At 36.4% G+C, this 22,994-nt stretch overlaps 1 protein-coding gene across 1 annotated transcript in view; it reads left to right on the top strand.

The window, feature by feature from the left end:
• The window catches only part of CNTN3 (contactin 3), a 331,855-nt gene extending 309,089 nt beyond the window's left edge, over window positions 1-22,766 (top strand). The window contains exons 20-23 of the mRNA XM_045063248.1: window positions 2,379-2,562; window positions 17,711-17,823; window positions 18,437-18,605; window positions 20,791-22,766. Of these exons, the coding sequence (XP_044919183.1) occupies window positions 2,379-2,562; window positions 17,711-17,823; window positions 18,437-18,605; window positions 20,791-20,891 (567 nt within the window). The 3' untranslated portion in view covers window positions 20,892-22,766. The remainder of the gene's footprint in view (window positions 1-2,378; window positions 2,563-17,710; window positions 17,824-18,436; window positions 18,606-20,790) is intronic.
• Window positions 22,767-22,994: the final 228 nt, after the last annotated feature.

Below are 22,994 nucleotides of genomic sequence, written 5' to 3'. Positions count from 1 at the left end.
TGAATTTGGAATGTGTACCAGATTTTAGTATCCATTAACAGTTTAGGGGTGCCTGGATGGCTCAGTAGGTTTAGCACCTGCCTTCAGCTCTGGTCATGATCCCAGAGTCCTGGGATCAGGCCCCACATTGGGCTTCCTGCTCAGCGGGGAGCCTGCTTCTCCCTCTCCTCCCAGCTCCTGCTCTCTTCTGCTACCTCTCTCCCTCTGCCTCTCAAGTAAATAAATAAAATCTTTAAAAAAATAATTTTACTTGGCTGTGGCTTTATAAAAGACAATTTGTACGTTATCCTTAATTAATGAAAAAATTCTTTGTGATTTCCTATTATACTGTGTTCCCTAAGATATGTAGTTATTTTTTTTTTTTTTGCTAAAATATCATCAAGTTTCAGTGTTAATTCAGTGCTTTAAAGGTGTAGAAATTACATATGCAATTTAGTCCTGATCGTTTGGGTTCATATCCTTCTTTTGAGGTTTATATAAAAATTAATAACTTTTCCAAGAGTAATGCACATACACATATACATGGACACAGCATTTTACATGAATTTAAGGGGTCCTGTATGTAAATATAAATATGAATGTAAATATAAACACAAACATGTACATACATATTCACATATACACACATGCATATATATACATACACATACATACACATATGTAAGGAAAATATTGCCCTAGTACATTATTAGTGTGCTAACTTAGGATCATTATTGAAAAATCTGATTTTTCTACTAATTTTTTTAACTAAAGAATTTCATAGTTACCCTTTTTTTTTCCCCAAAACACTGTAACTTCTAGTGTATTTTTCCCAGAGGGCTAAAGTTGGTTATCCTAAGTAGATCATAAACAAGCTTTGTTTGGATAACACAATGACTTTAAAAAAATTGAGCCAACTGTAAATTTGGGCCATTTCACATTAAAATAAAGGTTTCTCCTTTTCTTAAAAACAAACAAGCAAAAGGGGCTCAGTCTGTCAATTTTCCAACTTGATTTCAGCTTATTCATGAACTCAGGGTCAGGGAATTGAGCCCTCCATTGGGTTCCATAGTCAGCAGTTTCCTCTCTCTCTCTCTGTCAAATAAATAAATAAATCTTAAAAAAATAAAAGACCTCTAACCACTGGATCTTCCTTCCCTTGGTAGAGCCAAGTAGTAACTCCCTAAGATGGAACTTGGCTGTCTATTTTGCCACAGTCCCCTTAAGTGTCTACTGCCTTCATGACTGATGGCTAAGAATCAACTGCCATTTTCATTGTGCTCGAACATCTGTTGACTTCCACAAATTATAGAAATGGTCTTCTGTTTTCATATTTTGCTATCAAGAGAAGATAAATGAAAGTCAGTCAGAAAGGGCACACGTTGCAAGAAATATGGGAGAGAGCATATGCATTTCTTTATGAAAGCAAAAAAATATGTACCCAGTCTGCCTTACATATTTATGTTAAGTGTTTGGGCTCTGCTTTACACGATTAAATGGTGATATCCACTCTCAGCCTGAGGAATGCTTGTACTTTTCCTGAACAATTTGGTGGTCTTGTTGCTGTTGCTATTAGTGTTGGTTTTGCTTTGACTTTCTGGATAATCCGTTCTCTATAACGCAGCACAGCAAAACTTGATAGCATGAATTGGAGGTGGGAAACATGTATTTTTATTGGATTTTTCATACCCCTTGTTTCTTTTTTTATTAAATATTCTCATTAAGCTTTTTTTATATGTTATCCTCCATATACATTTTTCTTTATATAACATCTCAGATCGTTTTGCACAACTCAGAATAATGAAGTACAAAGAAAACGTGTTAGCATAACTTAAATTTAACTGTGTTAACTGCTTTCCTCTTCTCTTCAGCAGCTCTGCATGCACAGGTGGCCTTGTTGACACCTGGCCATCACTGGAGGACAAACCATTGGCCAGCTGGCTTTTTGATAGTCTTTTCTCTGACAGTTTTCTTTCTTCCCAGAGGGCACCGCCACCATCCAGGCGAGGTGAAGCAGAGCTGCCAGCATTCCGGAGTTGAACTTGGACCTGGTTGGTTAGGGCCCGAGAAGGAGGAACAGCCTGCTCTATTAAATTTGCAGATTTCACCCTCATTTTCCTTTAGTAAGCTATAGTCTAGGGGTATTTAGCTCTCACTGTCTTTGACTTTATCTGGATTCTTTATCTGGTTTATTTTCTGTCTCCTCCCAAAGTCCCTTTTCTCCTCTGGCACAGAATCTAATGGGACCCCTAGCACATAGTAGGTCCTTAAAGAACATTTGCTGTGTAAATGATGAATATAAATACATTATAGTACCCATTTTCATGAAAACCACTTCGTGGAAGTGTTGTAGTGTTTGTGTCAATGTTTTCCGTCTTTTATGTTTTTCTGTCGACCAGGTGCGCTACTGGAATAATGGAGAAGAAGAATCATCAAGCAAAGTGAAAGTTCCAGGAAATGAGACATCAACCAGACTCCGCGGCTTGAAGAGTAATCTGGCCTATTACACAGCTGTGCGGGCTTACAACAGCGCTGGTGCTGGGCCCTTCAGCACCACAGTGAATGCAACCACAAAGAAAACTCGTACGTAGATTCAATTTTTTGAATGGCAAGGAAGTAGTTTATGGTAGCCTTCTTTCTCATTTAAAATTGGACAACCCAACGCAGTAAGCCCACTGAATGCTACAAATCCAATCCCAGACTGTTGTAAACTCAGACACACACATATCTTTGTCTTCCTGAGATCCCTGAATCTTTAGATAGAAAGATAGAACCCCCATGTGAAACCCCATGTGAAAATCAATATGTACCTTTTGAAAAACCTTATTGTGGGGTATTGAGTTGTCCATTTTTCTTTTAAAATGATAAGCCTGGTTTATTTTCATGGTTTTTTTTTTTTAGTTCCCTAAAACTTGAGGATTTCCAGTACACGTGAATAAGTTAAATTTCACACCAGAGAGTCAAGAGTGGTTTTCTTCTTCTTTTTCTTTCCTTTTGATGCCTTTTTGGCATTCAAAAGATGCCAGCATGCACTAAAAGATCACCATCAGAAGATGTTGGTGCACGTGAATATACTGATATTTTAAAAAATCTAACTGGAGAGGTTAGTTGCCTTGAAAGCTGAGTCTTTGTTAGCTATGCTGATTCACAGGTAAATTCACAAGCAGTTAGGAGCTGTACGTAACTTGGCTTTGAATTACATTACAGGAAGATCAGTGATTTGCAATTCCATAGTCTTCCACATATATTTCAATTAGACTGATTGCAGAATTATATTTTTAATCATTGTATTGTGTTAGTAACTTCTTGGAGTGCAACCACTTCAATTGTCCTTGTCATTGTCATCATTACAGCTAATAGCAATTGAAAGTGTTCTATCTGCCAAGTGCTTTACATGCATTCCCACATTTAAACTTCCTAACTACCACAGGAGGTAGCTATCAGGTAGCTATTAACATTGTATAGGTAAGGAAAATGGGAATGTAGGATGAAGTACTTTTAACATAATAACGCATTACTTTTATTTACAGAAAATTATTTTTCTTCTTTTCAGAATTTATTAACTCGGTAAAAATGTTTGCTTAACTGGCTTCCTATGGGAATAAGACCTCAATTTTGCCTGATTTTTATATCTATATTTAATTTCCAAGTTTGTATAAGAACATATATTTGTTAGATAAAATTGCTAAGGATACCAATAGCATAAAATGGAATATCATTGACTAGCTTTGTGGGTAAGTTAACATATATATAAAACATAATTCTACTACTTTAGATTTTAGTTAGCCAGTGTTAATTTGATGAGCAACGTTCACGTTCATCTTTGTATGATCTATACAAAAGAGAACTTGATTACTAATTTACTAGTATAATGAGATTGCAGACCGAAAGTTTAGCAACAATCCATTATAAATCTTCATTAACATACCTTTACAAGCAACCAACCCGTGTAATAATTCAGTATTATCCTTCACTAGTTATTAGGGGAAGCCTGACCCAATCTCTTTCTCATAATACATGGCAGGGGTTACACCAAGTATTATATGGGCTTGGAAATACTTAAACTGAAAACATTCTGTGTTTAGAACTTCTCGCTAAATATGTTTGGTATCTCAATAACAATTCTGAATTAGTAAGATTTAAATATACATCATTATTTATATATTCAAAGCACAGCATCAATCAAAAATTCTGATTACAAGAATATATGCAAACAAGTTTATCTGGCTCTTTCCTCTGACTTAATAATTGATGTGATTACTTGCTAGAAAATTATGATTATACAAAACTGTGTGACATCATCATGGAATCAGTGAAGAACTTAGCAATTGGTAAGATATGAGGAAAAGACAATAGGAATGTTATGATAATATATAATGAACGAAATACAATTTAAAAAAGAAATTTCTGATTTAGGTGTAGCATATAGGCACCCAATCTAAAGTAGAAATTTACAACGGTAATGATAGCAATGATGATTTTAATGGTTGACACTTAGAGCAATCTGCAGTCACTGTTCTAAGTATGTTTTTCTTGTACTGATTCTCACTTCTTACAACAACACCATGACTTGGAAGCTGCTGGTAGCCTCACCTTAGAGATGAGAATGCTGAGGCTTATAGAGGTTATATCACTTCCCTCCAATTACAGACTAAGTAGCTGGATACTGCTAGACACAGTCTTAATTGTGCTGTCCTCTCTTTCAGCCATATAATCAGAATATCCATGCCCCGTTTAACACCAGTATTTATTGGGATTTTTGCTTCATGCTTAGGACGTGGGTAAGGTGATCAAAGGTAGACAGTACTCCTTTGTTCACAAAGCTGAAGTCTGATGGGAATTCCAACAATTGAATAAAATCTCTCTGAAGGTGATACGTTTGTATTTCTGCAAATCATTCAGAGTCTGCATGCCGATCTGCAGGTGTTATTAGGGAAAAATTTCCTACGTTGGGTGGGAAATTCATAGAGATCATTGAAATCCTTAATTACTCTAAGATTAGGTATATAAAAAGCATGTGTTAAACTTGCACTTTTATGTTAATAATTTTTCCTTAAAGATACCAAAAATGCGAGTAAAACAGGATCCTTTAAAGCCTTTCTTATTACCTGTTACTGGCAACTCTCAATAGTCATCCTAACCTTTGTCCTGGATTTAGCTCCAAATCCTATTTAAGAATTTTGGTAACGTTTTTGTGATTATCTCTATAAAGAGAATTATCATCATGCTTTAGACATAAAGAACTAAGATTACGCCTTTGATTATTTGCTTGCTGTCTGATTTTCCCTCTGGATTGCAAACTTTATGGGGAAAGAATCTTCCTGTGTCTTGTTCATCCAGCCCTAGTGGCAAGCATGGTGCTACAAACCACTGGTTAAATACTGATTGGGTAGCTAAATGGATGAATGAAAGCTAAAGCAGGCTAGCCTGAAGGACTATTATTAATCAAATATACTTCCTCTTGACTGAACATTGTGAATTCAAAACACTTACTGTAGTTTTTTACCATCTTACTTAAACTGTGCAAGTTTCATGGACTCGTAATCATGGAATTTAGTATGCAAGCCTTTATATCAGTACAGATCCTGGGTGATTATTTTTGATTAATGTAAAATAATACAAGGATTCTCAAGTTAAATACTCTAACTTCCGTTAAACACTTAATTTTTGATATCCAAATACTTGTGTTTTTTGGAAGCATTTCTGAGTTAAACTCTAATTAGCCTCTTTAAGTAATCTAAAATGGGTCTCTGTTACTTGCAACCCAAGGGGAGCTAACTCTTAAGAACATCTTGTATCTAAAGGCACTGATGAGGAAAAATTGCAGATGGCATGTAAATGATGAAATTTGTTGGCTTCTAAAAGGAAACATATTGAGAATTTTATGTTCAGAGATAGCAAGAAAGAATTTGTAGGGCAAATATTCTGCTTTGTGTAACTAAAAAGTCAAGTGGTAATTCTGGTTTTCAGTATGGATGGATTTAGCACTCAACCAACATCCTCAAGATTCATCTTAAAAGACCTCAAACTGAATATTTCTAAAACTAAGTTCTTGACTATGCCATCTACCCCATTTCAAACCTGTCCCTTTCAGAATTCTCCATCCCAGTAACTTAAATCCCAATATTTCAGTTGCTCAGGCCAAAAATCTTAGAATCACCCTCAACTCTTCTCTTTCTCTCATACTCAACAACTGACTTCTGCAAGAATCTACCACATCTTATTGTTATCATTGCTATCACCCTGTTGTAAGCTGGAACATCCCTTACATAGATCATGGCAGCAACCCCTTCCTGTTCAGCCTCTTTCCACCCTTGTCTCCAGTAAGCCACAGTGGCGCTCAGGATGCCCCCATTTTATCTCATTTCAGTTAAATACTAAATCCTTATAATGCTCAATAAGGCTTTATATGATCTATCCTCCAAATCGTCCTCTGACTTATTTCCTATTATTTTCCTCTTCTTCACTCATTCCACTCTCACTTCAGGGCCTCTGCATTTGCTGTTCCCTCTGCTCAGAAAGCTCCTCCAGGCATCCAGTGGCTTTCTCTCTCATCTCTTTGAGATCTTTGCTCAAATACTAGTTGCCACCCGACCACCATGTTTAAAAGTGCATCCCTGACACTCAGTCTCCTTCCCTGCTTTGTTCTTTGGTAGAGCACTAACAGCTGTCACAGATTCTATAACTTATTCTCATTTATTTGATTGTTCTCTCTAGCCTGCTTTGACTAGAAGACAAAGTCCTTTAGGGCAGAGATTTTACCATAGCTCTGATAATAATTCTGTCCTTAGAGCTTGGTCTCCAGTGTTGAAGTAACCATAGTTGGTGCCCAGTAACAGATGTTCAACAAACAAGACTCTCCTTCTCTTGGCTGTGTTCCATGGTGGAATCATTCTTACCAAGTTCCATTTTTCAGGGTAAAAGTATTGCTGTTTGCCACTTAAGGCTTATTTCTGTCAACTAAACACCCTGGGGAAAATGGACTGCTTCCTTCTGATAACTCCACTCAGAGCCAAGGATGGTTCTTCTTGGCTCATCCCAGAATCAGCTGTTATGACCAATTGATAGAAAACCTTCGCTGGGCTGGACTGAATCACATGCCTAGACCTTACCCTGGAACAAGGGGATACTGTTTTGTTTTTTCTTCAGTGATGACTGTACATGTGTGTCCACTTGAAAAATCAGAACAATATTAAACAGTACGATGTTTTGCGCTTGGGTTTTTGCTTTTGCGAGCAGAATGTTTATCCATGTAAGCTGAGCTAAAATCAGTTGCCTGAATTTAAGAAACCTAATCAAGTGTGTCCTAAGGGATTGTAAAGGTAATGTGAGTAAAACAAACACTAAAGGAATAGGCGTCAGAATATTTCAGAAGTTTTTTGTTTGTGTGTGTGTGTGTGTGTGTGTGTGTGTTCGTCACCATACAGTACATCATTGGTTTTGATGTAGTGTTCCATGATTCATCATTTGTGTGTAACATCGAGTGCTCCTTGCAATCTGTGCCCTCCTTAATACCCATCACCGGGCTCACCCATTCCCTTACCGCCCTCCTTTCTACAACTCTTCATTTGTTTCCCAGAGTCCCTAGTCTCTCATGGTTCATCTCCCACTCTGACTTTTCTTCCTTTCATTTTTCCTTCTCCTAATGTTCTTTATGCTATTCCTTATGTTCGACAAGTAAGTGAAACCATATGATAATTGACTTTCTCTGCTTGACCTATTTCACTCAGCATCATCTCTCCAGTTCTGTCCATGTTGATGCAGAAGTTGGGTATTCATCCTTTCTGATGGCTGAGTAATATTTTATTGTGTATATGGACTACATCTTCTTTATGAGTTTTTGATAGAATAAAAATTGCTGTTTCAAATATATAATTTCATATGTATAATTTAATTATATCATTATCTACTCTAAGTTATGACTTGGGAACTATATCAATGCAAAATTTCCCAAATTTTATATGTGATCTTGCTTCTCAATTTTTGCCATTCCTCTGGGTCTCCTCTAATATGTACTTAACAGTTTGTTTAAAAAATTAACTTACAGGGGTGCCTAGGTGGCTCAGTCAGTTAAGCACTTGCCTTTGGCTCAGGTCATGATCTTAGGGTCCTGGGATCGAGCCCCACCTCATGCTCCCTGCTCAGCAGAGAGCATGCTTCTTCCTCTCCCTCTGTCTGCAGCTTCCCCTGCTTGTGCTTTGCCTCTATGTGTGTGTGTGTGTGTGTCAAATAAATAAATAAAATCTTTTTAAAAATTAGCTTGTAATTTTTGCTATCATAAACTTAAAATTAAAATGGAAACTAACCAAGTATGGAAATCAATATCATTGCCATAAATAGATGCTAACAAAATAGTACATTAAATGGTAATAAAATCAGTAATAAATACAACAAACAAATATGCCACTCTCCATTTTTTAATACAAGCAACATGCTCTTACCTGTTCAGACCTCTAAGTCTGTTCCCACTTTATTTATGCTGTTAGTATCAAAGAGATATTAAAAACCTAGTATCACCAAATCCAGCCTTCTCTTCAAGTTAATAGGAAAAGCAAAGGGAATTTCTCTCTAGGTGACTTAATGTTATTTGCCGGCTCCTCTATATATCCCATCCCAGATATGTCTATGAACTACTCGTGTCTGTATATGATATACCACCAATCACAGAGACAGCAAGAGAACACACTGTTCACTAATGCACGTTCCTCAGATTTTAGAGTGATTTTTGTTGTTTTTGTTGTTCTTGTTCTTTTATCTGTGGACTTCAACAGAATGATTTCTGATGTTGTAAGTTCTGAAACAAGATAATAATGTAATATTGAACTTGAACAGAATTCAGTCAGGGAGTTTCAGCTAATATTAGATCAAGTCATTCCTCTGGCCAAATGTGTGTAAATCTTATGAACTTTGTAGGCGCTTTGGCACTTTTTTTTTGAAATCTTCAACTTGCTTACAAATTCTCTAGAAACTTTAAATTGGAAATATCCAGTCATTTCAAAGAAAGATCTTCCTCCCTGACATTCCAGGTTGGACCCCGAGAAAAGTCTTTTCTGAGATTCGGGTGAATTAAGAAGTAGATGTTTTTGTTGTATAGTTGCACATTGAATCCGTTTTCTGTTGTAAGTCATGTGTTTAATTCTAATGATTCTAAAACAAATATGTCTCATTATTAGGGAGAAAGTATCTTTTGGTGACCTGACTCTGGTACAGTGTCCTGTGTTTTAAGCACTTTAATGACACATGCTAATGTTCAACTCAACTAAACTCCAACTACAAAGTACAGTTTCTAGCTACTGGTGAGAACAATCACTTCCCACTAAATCACCTCATTATCGTCAAGGAGTCAAGAAAAAAATTAAATCTTTTGAGTCTTGCATAAATAATCACAGCAAGCATATGTTCTTAAAATTCCATGTTTTGAAAGTAAATGCCAGTTTCATCATCACCACTATGGAAATGCCACTGTTGAAAATTCTAAACAGCAATATTCTTAGTTTTTACTTTTTATTTTATTTTTAAAGATTTTACTTATTTGACAGAGATCAGAAGTAGGCAGAGAGGCAGGTTGCAGAAGGAAGCAGACTCCCTGCTGAGCAGAGAGCCTGATGCGGGCTGACCGTCCTGATCCCAGGACCCTGAGATCACGACCTGATCTGAAGGCAGAGGCTTCTACTTTATATAAAAAGAAAACATTTTCATTGTTGAAAATTTGGGAAAAAAGAAAATTGTAGAGAAGAAAATAAAAACCACCCATAATTCTATCATTCAGAAATACTATCATTAATGTTGGGCTTTCTTTTCAGACTTAATCTTCTGTAGAATGTTTGTCTTATACAGTGGAAGAATGCTGTATGTTTAGTTACCTATATATCATAGCAATTTCCAGCATCCCTAATAGTTTTTCATAAATGTTTCAGTGTATATATAATATTCCGTTGTGATGATATGCCACAACTTAACCATTTTTCTATTGATAGGCATGCCTTATATTCCTAGCTTCATTCTGTCAACAACCTTATGTTTATCACTTGCTTGTAGGCAAGAGGCTGGGGACTCAGTGACGTCTGTAAAGCTGACATTGAGGAGTCTGTTAATCAAATATGCAGAGGACATCATGATGGGTGCTTAAAGAACAATAATTATAAAAACCTTCAATGTTAACACTGTTTTGGTTACAACATATGAAATTACGGAAATAATTTTGCAGCCTGCCAATTAGTAGTGTACTATGTAGTGATAGGCTGCCTTTCTACTAAAATTAAATTAGTTTTTGTCATTTTTTTCTACTTTAGCATACTATCAGCAGTAGAAATTGAGCTGAAAAATCTGTATGATGAAAAATCTGTATGATGTGAAAGTTGAGACATAAATTACCAAAACTTTTAAAATGTAAACTATGTATCAAGTTAGTTTTAATAAAGTGTAGAACTCAGTCAGCCTATTCTCGATGGGGGCTTCCATATACGACAGGATCTAGAAAGTGAAATTCCACATAGGATAGGATGTGGAAAGTGAAACAGATAAGCTATATTAATATACAGTATACCATGTTTCCCTGTCTTTACAAAAATGTATTGTGTTGCATCAAAGCTATTTAGAATATTGGCTAATAACTGTACCAGTCAGATTAGGCTAATCTAGACCCAGTATCCAAACTCCAAAATTAAGTGGCTTAAAACTACAATGTTTGTTTCTCATTTATCTGACACGTACACCCCAAGTAAGATTCAGATCTAATCCATGCCCTGTTTACACCAGGACCCAGACTGAAGGAGCAGCCACTCACTGGGCTGTGTAGATCTCATGGCAGAAAGAAAAGAGAAGGGCTGGGCACATTCTTCTGTGGCTTTGAAAGCTGCTACTGGGGAGTGACCTGTTTTGCTTTTGCTTACATTCTGTTGGTAGAAAGGAGTCACATGACAGAGCCTGATGTCTGCAGGATGCCAGGGAGAAGCAGAAGTATGTCTTCCTACAGGCAGGGGAACCACAGGTCCCATGGCCAAGCTGAATGTCAGTGAGAGAAGTATATACTCTCCACAAGGAGTAAAGGGCAGAGGACTTGCAAAGATCAGAATAATACAATTTACCTCAAAATACTTTAAACAAGAACACAGCCAACCTACTAGCCAGTAATATGGACCATCGAAAAGACGTTTTCAGAGGATCTGAGAATGTAGCTCAGGTTGTTCAGATCCCTGAACTACACCTTCATCTCTTCCAGTGTCTGAACCTTCTTCCCTCCCATCCTTCCCTCAGCATCCACCACATCAAGCCTTGATGGAAATAACAAGTTTAAACTGTTACATTTTGCAGACTTATTCCATCAAAATGTATTACTTTTCTAAATATGTCAATCCAATGTCCTTAAAATGTATAAAAACTACCTCAAACTAGTACTTATTTTAAAAGAGAAGTGTCCAGTCAGATACCTTCAATGGCCAGGCAGGTATCAATGGGCAGGGATGGATGATGGCTGGGGTGTCTTGTCTTAGGGCCAGCCCATTCTCTCGGTCCATTAGAGTAGGCCCATTCTTTTCCATCTGATATTGCATGAGCAATCAGCAATCAGAAACCCAGAACTGAAATGAAAGGTCCTGAGTTTTAAATGTTGGCAACTATGCAAAATTAAAGTACATTGGGTTAGCCCCTTCTATGCACCGCCCCCCGCCCCAAAAATTTGCAAGCTGGTTGATGCGCTTTCAGGTCTCAACTTCTGATCTGAAGTTTTCCAGTTCTAGAGCAATTTCACTCTACTGTAGGTTTTATTTTTGAATTTTTTAAGATTTTATTTATTTATTTGAGAAAGAGAAGAAGTAAGAGAGAGCATGAGAGGGTAGAAGGTCAGAGGGAGACACAGACTCCCTGTGGAGCTGGGAGCCCAATGCTGGACTTGATCCTGGAACTCCGGGATCAGGACCTGAAGCGAAGGCAGTCACTTAACTGACTGAACCACCCAGGTGACCTCTCTAATCTTTAATCTAACATATCTAATCTTTAATCTAACAACTGCTCTCCAAGGTCTTCTTGTGGTTTTACAGTTGAGATACAGTGGCTTCTGTTAAGTTAAGACAGTAGCTCAGGACATTTGCCTTGGAAATGGCCACAGTGCTTCCAGGCCTTGGTCTAACCTGTAGGAGGTAGATCTTTTCTGTGCTGTTACAACACCTGGCACACAAGGCTAGGCAGTCTTTTTATAGAGGTTGTGGAACCCAAGGTTTCCTGCTTGAGATTTGACCATAGGAAGATAGAAAAGAAGAACACTGAAGGCTCAATACAGGGTAACAGAATGTTGGTGAGGATGGAAACCAGAAATGCAAACAAAGATGCTAAAGGGAAAGTTGGATCATACAATGAGCAAACTCAACCTGTTCCGAATTTGCCCACTGTTTTGCCATCCCAGTCACTTGATTTTAGCCACAGATTCAAACAACCTGTATTATTTTCCCAATATATTTAATTTATTTAATTTAATAGTTAGATATATTCATTTTAAAAGACAACTGTAGAGGCGCCCGGGTGGCTCAGTGGGTTATGGCCTCTGCCTTCAGCTCCGGTCATGATCCCAGGGTCCTGGGATCGAGCCCCGAGTCGGGCTCTGCTCCGCAGGGAGCCTGTTTCCTCCTCTCTCTCTCTGCCTGCCTCTCTGCCTATTTGTGCTTTCTCTCTCACTGTCAAATAAATAAAATCTTTAAAAATAAATAAATAAATAAATAAAAGACTACTGTACCTTTACTAGAAACAGAAAATCACTAATACTCTTTATCGTAAGATAGTGTCTCCAAGATTTTTTTAATAAAATGAAAACAAAGCAATTATTTGAATAGAAGAATTTTAAAAGTTAAACAATACAATGAAATGCAAAGAAAAATAAGCCTAATTGATTTTCAAAAAAAAAAAAAGCATACCTGAAAGTTAGTTTTGCAGTGGGCTAATCAGGGTCTTTGTGAGAGTTACTAGTAGAGTAATACTCTTTTCTTGATCAGTTGGTTTAAAATTAATTATTTGTGTTAAATAATTAACACAAATTAATTAGTTAGTTTGAATTTTGACTGTGTATTTTAGGATGCTTACCAGACATCTGTGTGCAGCTGGAAACATCTGAGTTATTTGTGTTTGCATAATAGCCTTTGTTCCGTATCATTATTTAGAACCTAGTTTTAATGATCTGTGTGTTATGTGTGAAGTAGATTACCACAGATGTATCAATATTGGCTTCATCCAAAATAATTATATCTGTGAATCAAGAATTGGACATGACAGGCTTTTTTTTTTAACTTAACATGAAAATATGTACATATTTCCAATTAAAAATGTCATCCACCTAAAATCATCTCTAGCGGTAGAAATATTAATCCTTGGGAACCACTAATAAGACCCATGGTTAGAAGTCAGAGAACATGTCTGTCTCTTTGCCTAATGTACTGAGAAGGATCCCTAACACATAAGAAGTTGTTATTAAATATGTAGTCAAAGGTAATTCCAGCTGGAGACATTGTTCCCCCAGGGTCTGTATCATCAGCTAGCATTAGCTTTGCTTTTTATTGCCAGCACCCGTGTGATGTCAGTCATCATGACTTGTTGAATTTACACAAATGTCGTGTCTGTTGCATCCCTCCAACTCCATGGCAATCATCATCATGTGAAGTGCTTCTTCCATGAAGTGCTACCAGATTCTCCCAACAGAATGCCCACCAAGATCTTCCTCCTTTTCCTTCTGCTCCCATAAAGATCTGTGAAACCACAACACTGGTAGTATCACTTCCCTACCTTCACTTATGCATGGCCTTCCAAATTGCCTACAAAAAATTTCCTTTTCTAGTTCCTTTGGTCTCCTGGACCCTTCAGCATCTGGCTCTTACTTTCTTCTTCAACTGCATCTGCTCCATCCCTTCTCCTCCTCGCTACCATGTAACCAGTCAAAACCTCTGAGCTCCCCGAGGTACCCTGCTATGTCCTGCCTTTGTGCCTTGGCATATGTTTATCCCTGTGCTGGATACCTTTCCCTCTCTTGCCTCCACATATAAAAAAACATAATTTGCCTTTCCAAATCTACTCCAGATGTTGTCACCTCCTTATTCCTTTTTTCCTTAACACTTAACATACAGATATTTCTTGAATAAGTCATTGAATCAATATACCAGTTTTGGGGGGTGTTTTTATTACTCTGTTCTTTCTTTGTGTGATGTTCCTTATCATCTTAGCCTCAGTACAACTGAACATACTCAATCTCAAGACTATCCCAGTTTGGTCTTTATAAAATGTGTAGTATTTGTTGGGATGTCTTGGAGAACTTTCAACTGTGTAACTAGACAGTTCATTTTGAGCCTTTGAGAAGTGTGGCTAGCCAAATCTTGTTCATTCTTCATTAACACAAAGGAAATGGGTCAAACTTGTTTCTCGATAGCACTGTAAAAGTGTTTTCTTTATCCTTGAGTCTGTGCTTTTTACATCAAAACATCAGTCATTGACAAAATCTAAATTGATGTCTACCCCTTGGACTAGTGAATAAAATTGACCATATCAAACTTCTCTGTGTCAGAGACTTTACTGGACATTGTCTCTGCTTGCAAAGATCTTACAGGTTAATTGATATTAATAAAACTGGATATTAATAAAAATGAAATCACAAAGAAAGGTAAAATGTACCTTTAATGAGGATTAGAAAGGTCCTGGTATCTGAAAAGAGCCCGCACTTTAGTCTGAGAAGTCAGGAAAAGCATTCCTGTGACAGAGGAAGTTGAGTATATTTTGTGACATTCTTGTTTAGTATTTATTTTCACATCATGTACAAATCTGTGATCAGTCATTCAGGAGTTAAATAAGGCCTCAGGTACTCAGCACAGTCTAATATGGGTGGCTTAGACTTTGGCATTAATCAAAACTGGCTTGAATCCGCATAATATCTTTTACCCATTGTGTCGTTTAGCAAGTTCGTGCTTTTAATTTTTTAATTGTAAAAATAAACAGAACATGAATTTTCCATCTTGCCCGTTTTTAAATGTATAGTTCAGTAGCACTAAAGTTGGTTGCTGTGTAACAGATTCTAGAAGTCTTTCATCTTATAAAGCTGAAACTCTGTAACCATTAAACAACAATCCCCATTCCCAGCACCCAGCCCCTGGCAAGACCTTTGTGTCCTTATAAATTTGAGTACTCTAGGTACTTCATGTAAGTGGAATCATATAGAGTTTGTCTTTTCTTGACCAGCTTATTTCACTTTGCATAATACCCTTAAGGTTTATCCATGTGTCAGCAAATTTCCTTTCTCTTTAAGGCAGAATAATACTTCCTCTTACATATACCACATTTTGATTATCCATTCATCTGTCGACAGAGTGCTTCTCCTTTTGGCTACTATGAATAATGCTGTTATGAACATGAGCGTACAATTGTTTTTAAGTCTCTGGTTTCAGATTACCCATGTATAGAAATGGACATTATTATTATTATTTTTAAAGATTTTATTTATTTATTTGACAGAGAGAGATCACAAGTAGGCAGAGAGGTAGGCAGAGAGAGCGGGGGAAGCAGGCTCCTCGCTAAGCAGAGAGCCCAATGCCAGGCTCGATCCCAGGACCTTGAGATCATGACCTGAGCCGAAGGCAGAGGTTTAACCCACTGAGCCACCCAGGTGCCCCAGAAATGGATATTATTATTTTGCAATGAGAATTAAGTGAATTATACTATATGAAAATAATACTATATAAAAAGCACATTTTACCATGCCCATATGATAAATATTTAATAAGCATTTAGTTACTATCAATAATAAGATTTTGAACATGTAAAGAAAGTTTATTTGGTATAGAATTTTCCAGAAAATGTTATGCTTATCAGTGGTTGTAAGAGAGATGATTTGGGAGTGCTTCACAAACACTTTTTTCAAAAATTCAGTAATGCTTCATTTATTGTAGAGAGTACTGTAAAAACATAACTAGCATATCAAGCCCACGCTTGTGTGAGTATTAGTGTTTGGGAGGAAGCTAAGGTAGATGTTTATTTTTTTGAATCGAGTCTTCTATTTAAAGATAGCAAAAATTATAAAAGTGGTACATGATTATCTGAAGCTCAGGAAACACTGATGTGATTCAGAATAAGGGTAATCAGACCCAGAACAAACCTTAATTTTTTTCTTCCTTTCCCTTTTCCTGTTTTTATCTGTCTGTTTATAAGTATCCAATTGAGGCTGCATTCATTCAACTCATCTGTTTTGGGACTGATACAAGATAAGCCTCCGTGTTATACTTTCAGTCATCTCTTCTACAAGACTAGTGCTGGAGGAGATGATTCAGCCAACATGACTCAAGCCGGGTATTAATAAAATCCAACCTCCCGAGCACACATCTTTCGGTCGAACAGACCATGCTGCTTTTGCTCCCTGAGCTGCATCCCCCGGAACCTGTCCCATTACACTGCTGTCAGGACGCAGGAAATCACAGACTTTGGGAAAATGTTCTAACGCTTGTGCATTCATTTCATTTGGACTGAGTCACCAGAACATGGTCATCAGTATTTCACCCCTAAAGCAACTGCCTTTATATACATTTTTGTTATCAAAGCAGTGCAGCTTGAACTCTCTGCGCTGACCTCAAGTCTCTGCTAATGCCAGATCGCGCCGTTTCAAAGGCAGCATAGAATAGTGTGAAAGAGCAGACACGAAGCAAAAGAGTCTGCAGGGAAGACAGCCTTGTTCGGTGTCATTAGTCACATAAATGTATCTGAGAGCTCTTCCCATCTGTAAATTCAGCCGTCTTTCCCCCATGGCATGAGTCAATGATGTTTAGAAATTCCCCTGCATAGCCAATATTTTATATCATTTCCCCATTACAAATTCAGTTAACCAGATCACATTCTGCGGCTAAATCCACAAGTACAACATATTTCAGCACTGCTTTGGGCCATTGTGAGGTTGTGGCCAAATGGATAATATTGTGTTTGTTTTGTGCTTGACAGGAAACTGAATTTTAATGTCCTGTCTGTGCTGCCGCCGAGCCCCCTTTCCCCAGCACGAGTATGTGGTCTAGTGCTGGTGAGAGGGAACTAAGCTTTGAATCCAAGTCTTTAAACCCCAGAGAATTTCATTCATTATCGAATGGAATTCTCATTAATGTTTTAGGGTTTCGCCTTATTTTTCTCAAAAATTGATTTAAAACTCGGAAAACGAAGAGTGAAATATAGACTCTCTGCCGCAGTTTTTCATGGGAATCGCTGTTACTTCATGGGAATAAATAAAAGTAACCCTTATCTTTGATTGCCTCCCATTTTGCCTATCTCATCACACAACGCTGGCCTAAAAATCATCCGCACTACATTTTGTGCGTCTTTAATCTCCTCAGTTGGCAATTTCTCTCAGCCTCTGTCTGGATGTGTCAAAGTGGGTCAAGGCTGCCTTCCTTTCTTGCCACATCAACAAGCGTCCCTCTAGTGGTGGATCAAGGAATTTCCTTATCTCCACTATCAACATGTTTCCAAAAGTGGCCCCACAGCCACTATTGAGAGATGTCCTCAAAGATGTCATGAATATAATGAAATGAATTCTCATGATTTAACTGAAAAACCTGTTTCCAAGGAAACTTAGCGATACTTAGTTTTTTTTTGTCTGATCCCACCTATGTGCTGCATATTACTAAAGAGATTTTACTGTCTTTTTATAAGCTTCCTTTAAGCCATGCTCTATGTAAATTATCACTCATATTCAAATCTGGTTCATTTTCTCATTTTGTATTTCAAGCTCCCAGTCAGCCACCAGGAAATGTTGTTTGGAATGCTACAGACACTAAAGTGTTACTTAATTGGGAACAAGTCAAAGCGATGGAGAACGAGTCAGAAGTAACGGGATACAAAGTAAGATATTTGCAATGCTTTCTTTTCCTACTCCTGGCAAGGGAAGCTCAGATTGAATGATTTTTCTAACTCTGGTAATGTGGTTGCCTTAATCTGATTTTAACATAGATCAAACTTCTTGTAAAAAGGGTATTTTTTCTCCCAAATGTCTGATTTCTTAAATATAAATTTAAGAGAAGTAATTCTGGTCACGCAGGGATTTGGGACAAAATAGTTATAAATTGTTTATAATGTTAATACTTGGCTAATTCTGATGTTCACCTATATACTACTTAAAAAACAACTGAAATTTTTGGCTCTAATCCATGGGTCTGGTTTAAGATCAGTACAGTAGGGGCTTGCCCTATCTCTCCAGCCTTATAAATGCCCAAGCCAGCTGAACCCTTCCATAGAAGTTGGCTCTTTCTCCCCTCCTTGATTTTCAGGACTTGATGATTCTAGTATGTGCTGACCCTTAGTCCAAGACCTATGAAAAGAACTATGAATGAGACTTATATTCTGGTGACTATAACAAGATAAACAATATAAGTGAGGTAACAGAGTAATCAGTTCTATGAAATAAAGTAAGAATAGGTAATGGAAGAAATTAAGGGTATTTGTTCATACATTTTAGGTGTTCTATAGGACTAGCAGTCAAAATAATGTACAAGTGCTGAACACAAATAAAACGTCAGCGGAACTTTTGTTGCCCATTAAAGAGGACTACATTATTGAAGTTAAGGCCACCACGGATGGAGGGGACGGAACCAGTAGCGAACAGATCAGGATTCCAAGAATAACCAGTAAGTTGTTCAAAGTCAACATTTACTTTATTGATAGCATCAGCATTAAGAACTCCCAAGAGTGAGTCGGTCGATGTCCTTCTGTCTATTTTCCTCCCCATGACATCCTCCATCTAAATGGAAAGAAGGTTTTGGAATATGAGAGATGACAGAGAAATTTCTCCTGAGTGATACAAAATACAAAGAAAGATAATAACAAATAGAAAATACATTAGAAAATATTTAGCAGAATTTTATTAAACTGAATTTTTTTCCTTCTTATGATCTATACCCAAATTTGCCTTTGGATTGCCTCTAAAGAACAGAATTTCTTGAACATTTCTCAAGGGCAATGTTAAATGCACCAACTAGTTTTAAGATCTTTGTTTGCCTCCTAAAAATTATACATGAATCTTATTAATTCTTTAAAAAATGGAAAATTTAACATGGTTAAAGTCATAAACCACTTGGCCAAACCAAAAAACACTTCTTAAAAAAATTATTTGTTTCTCGTGGCGCCTGGGTGGCTCAGTGGGTTAAGCCGCTGCCTTCGGCTCAGGTCATGATCTCAGAGTCCTGGGATCGAGCCCCGCATCAGGCTCTCTGCTCGGCAGGTAGCCTGCTTCCTCCTGCCTGCCTCTCTGCCTGCTTGTGATCTCTCTCTGTGAAATAAATAAATAAAATCTTTAAAAAAAAAAAATATTTGTTTCTGAATTCGAAGGAGGTTCACACTAACTTTTCCTTTCAAAATCCAAATTAAACCTATTTTATAATAGAAATTACACCGTTAGAATTAAGGGAAACAGACTCATGTTCTTATTTTATTTTTAGGACTATTTTTTTTAAGATTTTATTTATTTATTTGACAGAGAGAGACAGGGCTAAAGAGGGAACAGTAGTAGGGGGAGTGGGAGAGAGGGAAGCAGGCTTCCCCCAGAGCAGGGAGCCTGGGCTCCTGACCCTAAGCTAAAGGCAGAGGCTTAACAACTAAGCCACCCAGACGCCCCTCATGTTCTTATTTTATCAGTGACAGTGGTGCAAGAAATTTCATTTACTCTTTCAAATCTCAAATTTGGAGTTTGGGGACCTCAGTTTAAATGGAGTTGAAGCCATCTTCATATTCTATTCTGTTGTTCTCAGTGACAGGAATAGCCTTGTTCCCTGTTTCCTTTCATGGGGCTTGACCTAGTCTGTAATCTTGGGCATAAGATTAAAAGCTCTCTCTTTAATCTTAGAAAACAAAATGACATCATTAGGAAGTAATGAGAAAGAGGGATATGGAAACTTAGAAGAATTTTATCTTTACATGAAACCATAAAGACTGCCATACTTAGACTGAAACAAATACTAAACTATACCCAGAAAATGGAAAGCGTTTATCTAAGAACTGAGTTCTACAGCGTAAAAATCTATAAATAAACCATTTCAGACTATAGACATTTTAAAAACTGCATGTACTTCAATAGAGCAAAACGAGAAATTTAAGCTTGTTATGATTATTATATAGGTTTTTAAGTAATTAAGATAGACTCTCTTATTCCTCGAATAGCGCAAGATGTAGAGTTCACATTCTAGTATGACCACAGTGTGTTACAAAGAGTCGACTCTATGCTTTTGCAGGAACAGACACAATCTTTGCATTTTAGGGCTGCTGAGTCAAGAGTAGCCTTTTCATCTGACATGTGCCGTCTGCTGAGCTTGCAAGGACTAGAGTAGACAAGGCCATCTCTAGAAAAAATGGAGCTTTTATTGATTTCCTTTTTTTTTTAAAGATGTTTTATATTATGCCTAATAATTTTTCTAGAAATGCATAAAGTAGAAACTAACACAGGTTTTTCCAAACTCTTATACAATGAAGCTTTCTTTAATTAAACCATTGAATTATCTCAAAATTGTCTGTAATAGAGTATAATTGTTTTCAAAATGATTAAGTTGTTTTTGCAATTTCAATTAAAGTTAAGTAATATTAGATGAACAAAGCTTTGATTCATTTTTTAAAAAATACTTAAGTACGTCAGAGTTTTTAGAGATATTCTTGACAAGTAACATAGGCTACATTGATAAATAAAATGAGGGTTAATAATAACTTGTGGTTTTAGGTTAGGTTCATGGTATGATTTGATTTTGATAGGGGAGGCATTGCTTTTGCCCTGGTTATTTATATTGGTACAGTCCTTATTAATAAGCTATTTATCATCTTTGACAGATATGGATGCAAGGGGTTCTACTTCAGCCATCTCTAATGTCCACGTTGTGTCAAGTTATATACCTGTAGTATTGTCCTTTATTGTACATGCCTTGTGGTGATATTAACTTTTTTTTATTATTTATTAGAAAGTTAATTGGTTACAAAAAATAAGTGCTTTCATGAAATTCAGTGATTATGCATGGTTTTTTTTTCAACTCTGTATTTTTAACTTTCTATAGGTAAAATATGAATATAGTAAAAAAAAAAACAACAGTAAATCCTTTTAGGGGAATCTGAAATGCCTTAATATTTACCTGATAAACCAAAGGAATTTACACATTACCTACATTAGATTTTTGATAAAGATCTTCGTAAGCTATGATTTTAAGCACTGCCTATGGATAGACTCACATGCTCTCCTGTGGAAACATACACACACATACACACAATGTTTATTTGTTTGTTTTTTCATGTAGAAAAACTCATTATTTAATCCAAATGTTATGTTCCCATTAGAACAGCATTGCTCAGAAGACTTAAGCAGTGTTATTCTGATATGTTCATTTGATATACTCAAGGGTAAAAATACATTTTTTAAATTACCCTGTTTTGAAGAGGGTGCATGTGTTTCAAAAAGATGTTGGAAAATGCTACATCAGAGATAGGAACAGTGCTGTTTTGTTTAGGTATGACAAAGCTGTGAGATTCTTTACAAATCACCTTGCTCTCACTAGTTTTTCATTTTTCATCTATAAAATGTGGAGATAATACCCAGCATACCTGCCCCTACCCTGTGCATTGTTTGTTATGAGAAAAAGAAAGGAATGTGAAAGTGTTTTGTTATTCTTAACACTCTGAATCTGTGCAAAATATTAATGAGAATTTTCTTAACCATATAAAAGTCATAAGGACCAGCCACTTTATTTTTAAAGTTTGCATTCTATTATAGGTAATGCTTTCTTTTTTTCAATGATATTATAAAATTGAAATGATCCCATTTTATTCCTCCTCAAATATTAAAAAAAAATTAAAAAGTAATTGTTTCCTTCACACCTAGGAACAAGCTTTCAGGTTTTATTAAAACATGGAGAAAATAAGGAATGACCTGACTCTCAACTCAAATATTAAGCAAAATTCACACAATTCTTTATTTCCAATTTCTGATTCCATTAAGGGACCCTCTCTTTTTTGGATGGTGGAGATGGTTTTTTAATGAAATCCAACTGTCTATCAGAGTGAGTCTGGCAGGCTTTTTAGTTCCTGAGTTAAATTTGTAAAAGAACCATGGCAATGCTGCTGACTTTGATATGTATGACTCAGTCTTTCAATATGTGGTTTTCAAAAGATTGTTGAAGACATGACTTCATAGCAATATGTAAAGAATATATGAAAATCGACAGATTGAGTGTTAGACATTGCAAAATCAATTTTTTTACCTCTTTCCTACCAATTTCACATTTTGCAGGAACTTGTTCTTCTTGACAAAGATATCAGAATTTGAAACCAATAGTTCAGATATCAAAAACATAAAAATTAGCAAAATTCTGATACCATCATGAAATGTTACTTTACACTGAAAGATTACATTTGAGATAAAGTCGTTATACACAAAGGAGAAAAAAATATAACTTTCTCTGCAAGGTCTGTATATACTGTATATATCTAGAAAAAATCTGGATGGCTAGTAGATTTCATATGACCATTGTTATTTCCAGTCAAAAAGTGGGGAAGCACTTTCTCCAATACCTGTATTTTATGCTACATGTAATGGAGTTGTACCTTTTTATTATTTAGTAATTCTGATAATATGTTCCTATACTTTCCATTTTCAAGATGATTACTCTATTGTTTCCTGGCATTTGTAGCAATATATCTCCATGAGATATGTACTTTGTTTCATATTGAAAAGTATAAAATTTATCTTTAAATTCTGTGTGTGTATCCTATGGTTATCTGTATGTATTATTTTCTATTATTCAAATAAAATTTATAACAATCAAATGTCTATGCATGATTAATTGTGCTACGGTCAAAAAGGATATTTTAAGGGGGGAAATGGGAGGACACCATAATAGTTATCCTGATGCTATCATTTCTTATATTTTTCAGCCAAATTTTAATCTTTCCATCTTTTAAGAGAATTTTTTAAAGTTATTTTTATACCCTACTGACTTAGTAAAAATAGCAGTTTAAAACAGTGGCCTTTGTATTAAAAGTATTTC

Source organism: Mustela putorius, unplaced genomic scaffold (genome assembly GCF_011764305.1).
Source record: "Mustela putorius furo isolate JIRA1106 unplaced genomic scaffold, ASM1176430v1.1 tig00003850_pilon_pilon_pilon, whole genome shotgun sequence".
NCBI lineage: Eukaryota > Metazoa > Chordata > Mammalia > Carnivora > Mustelidae > Mustela > Mustela putorius.
This window is presented reverse-complemented; position numbering and strand designations above follow the sequence as displayed.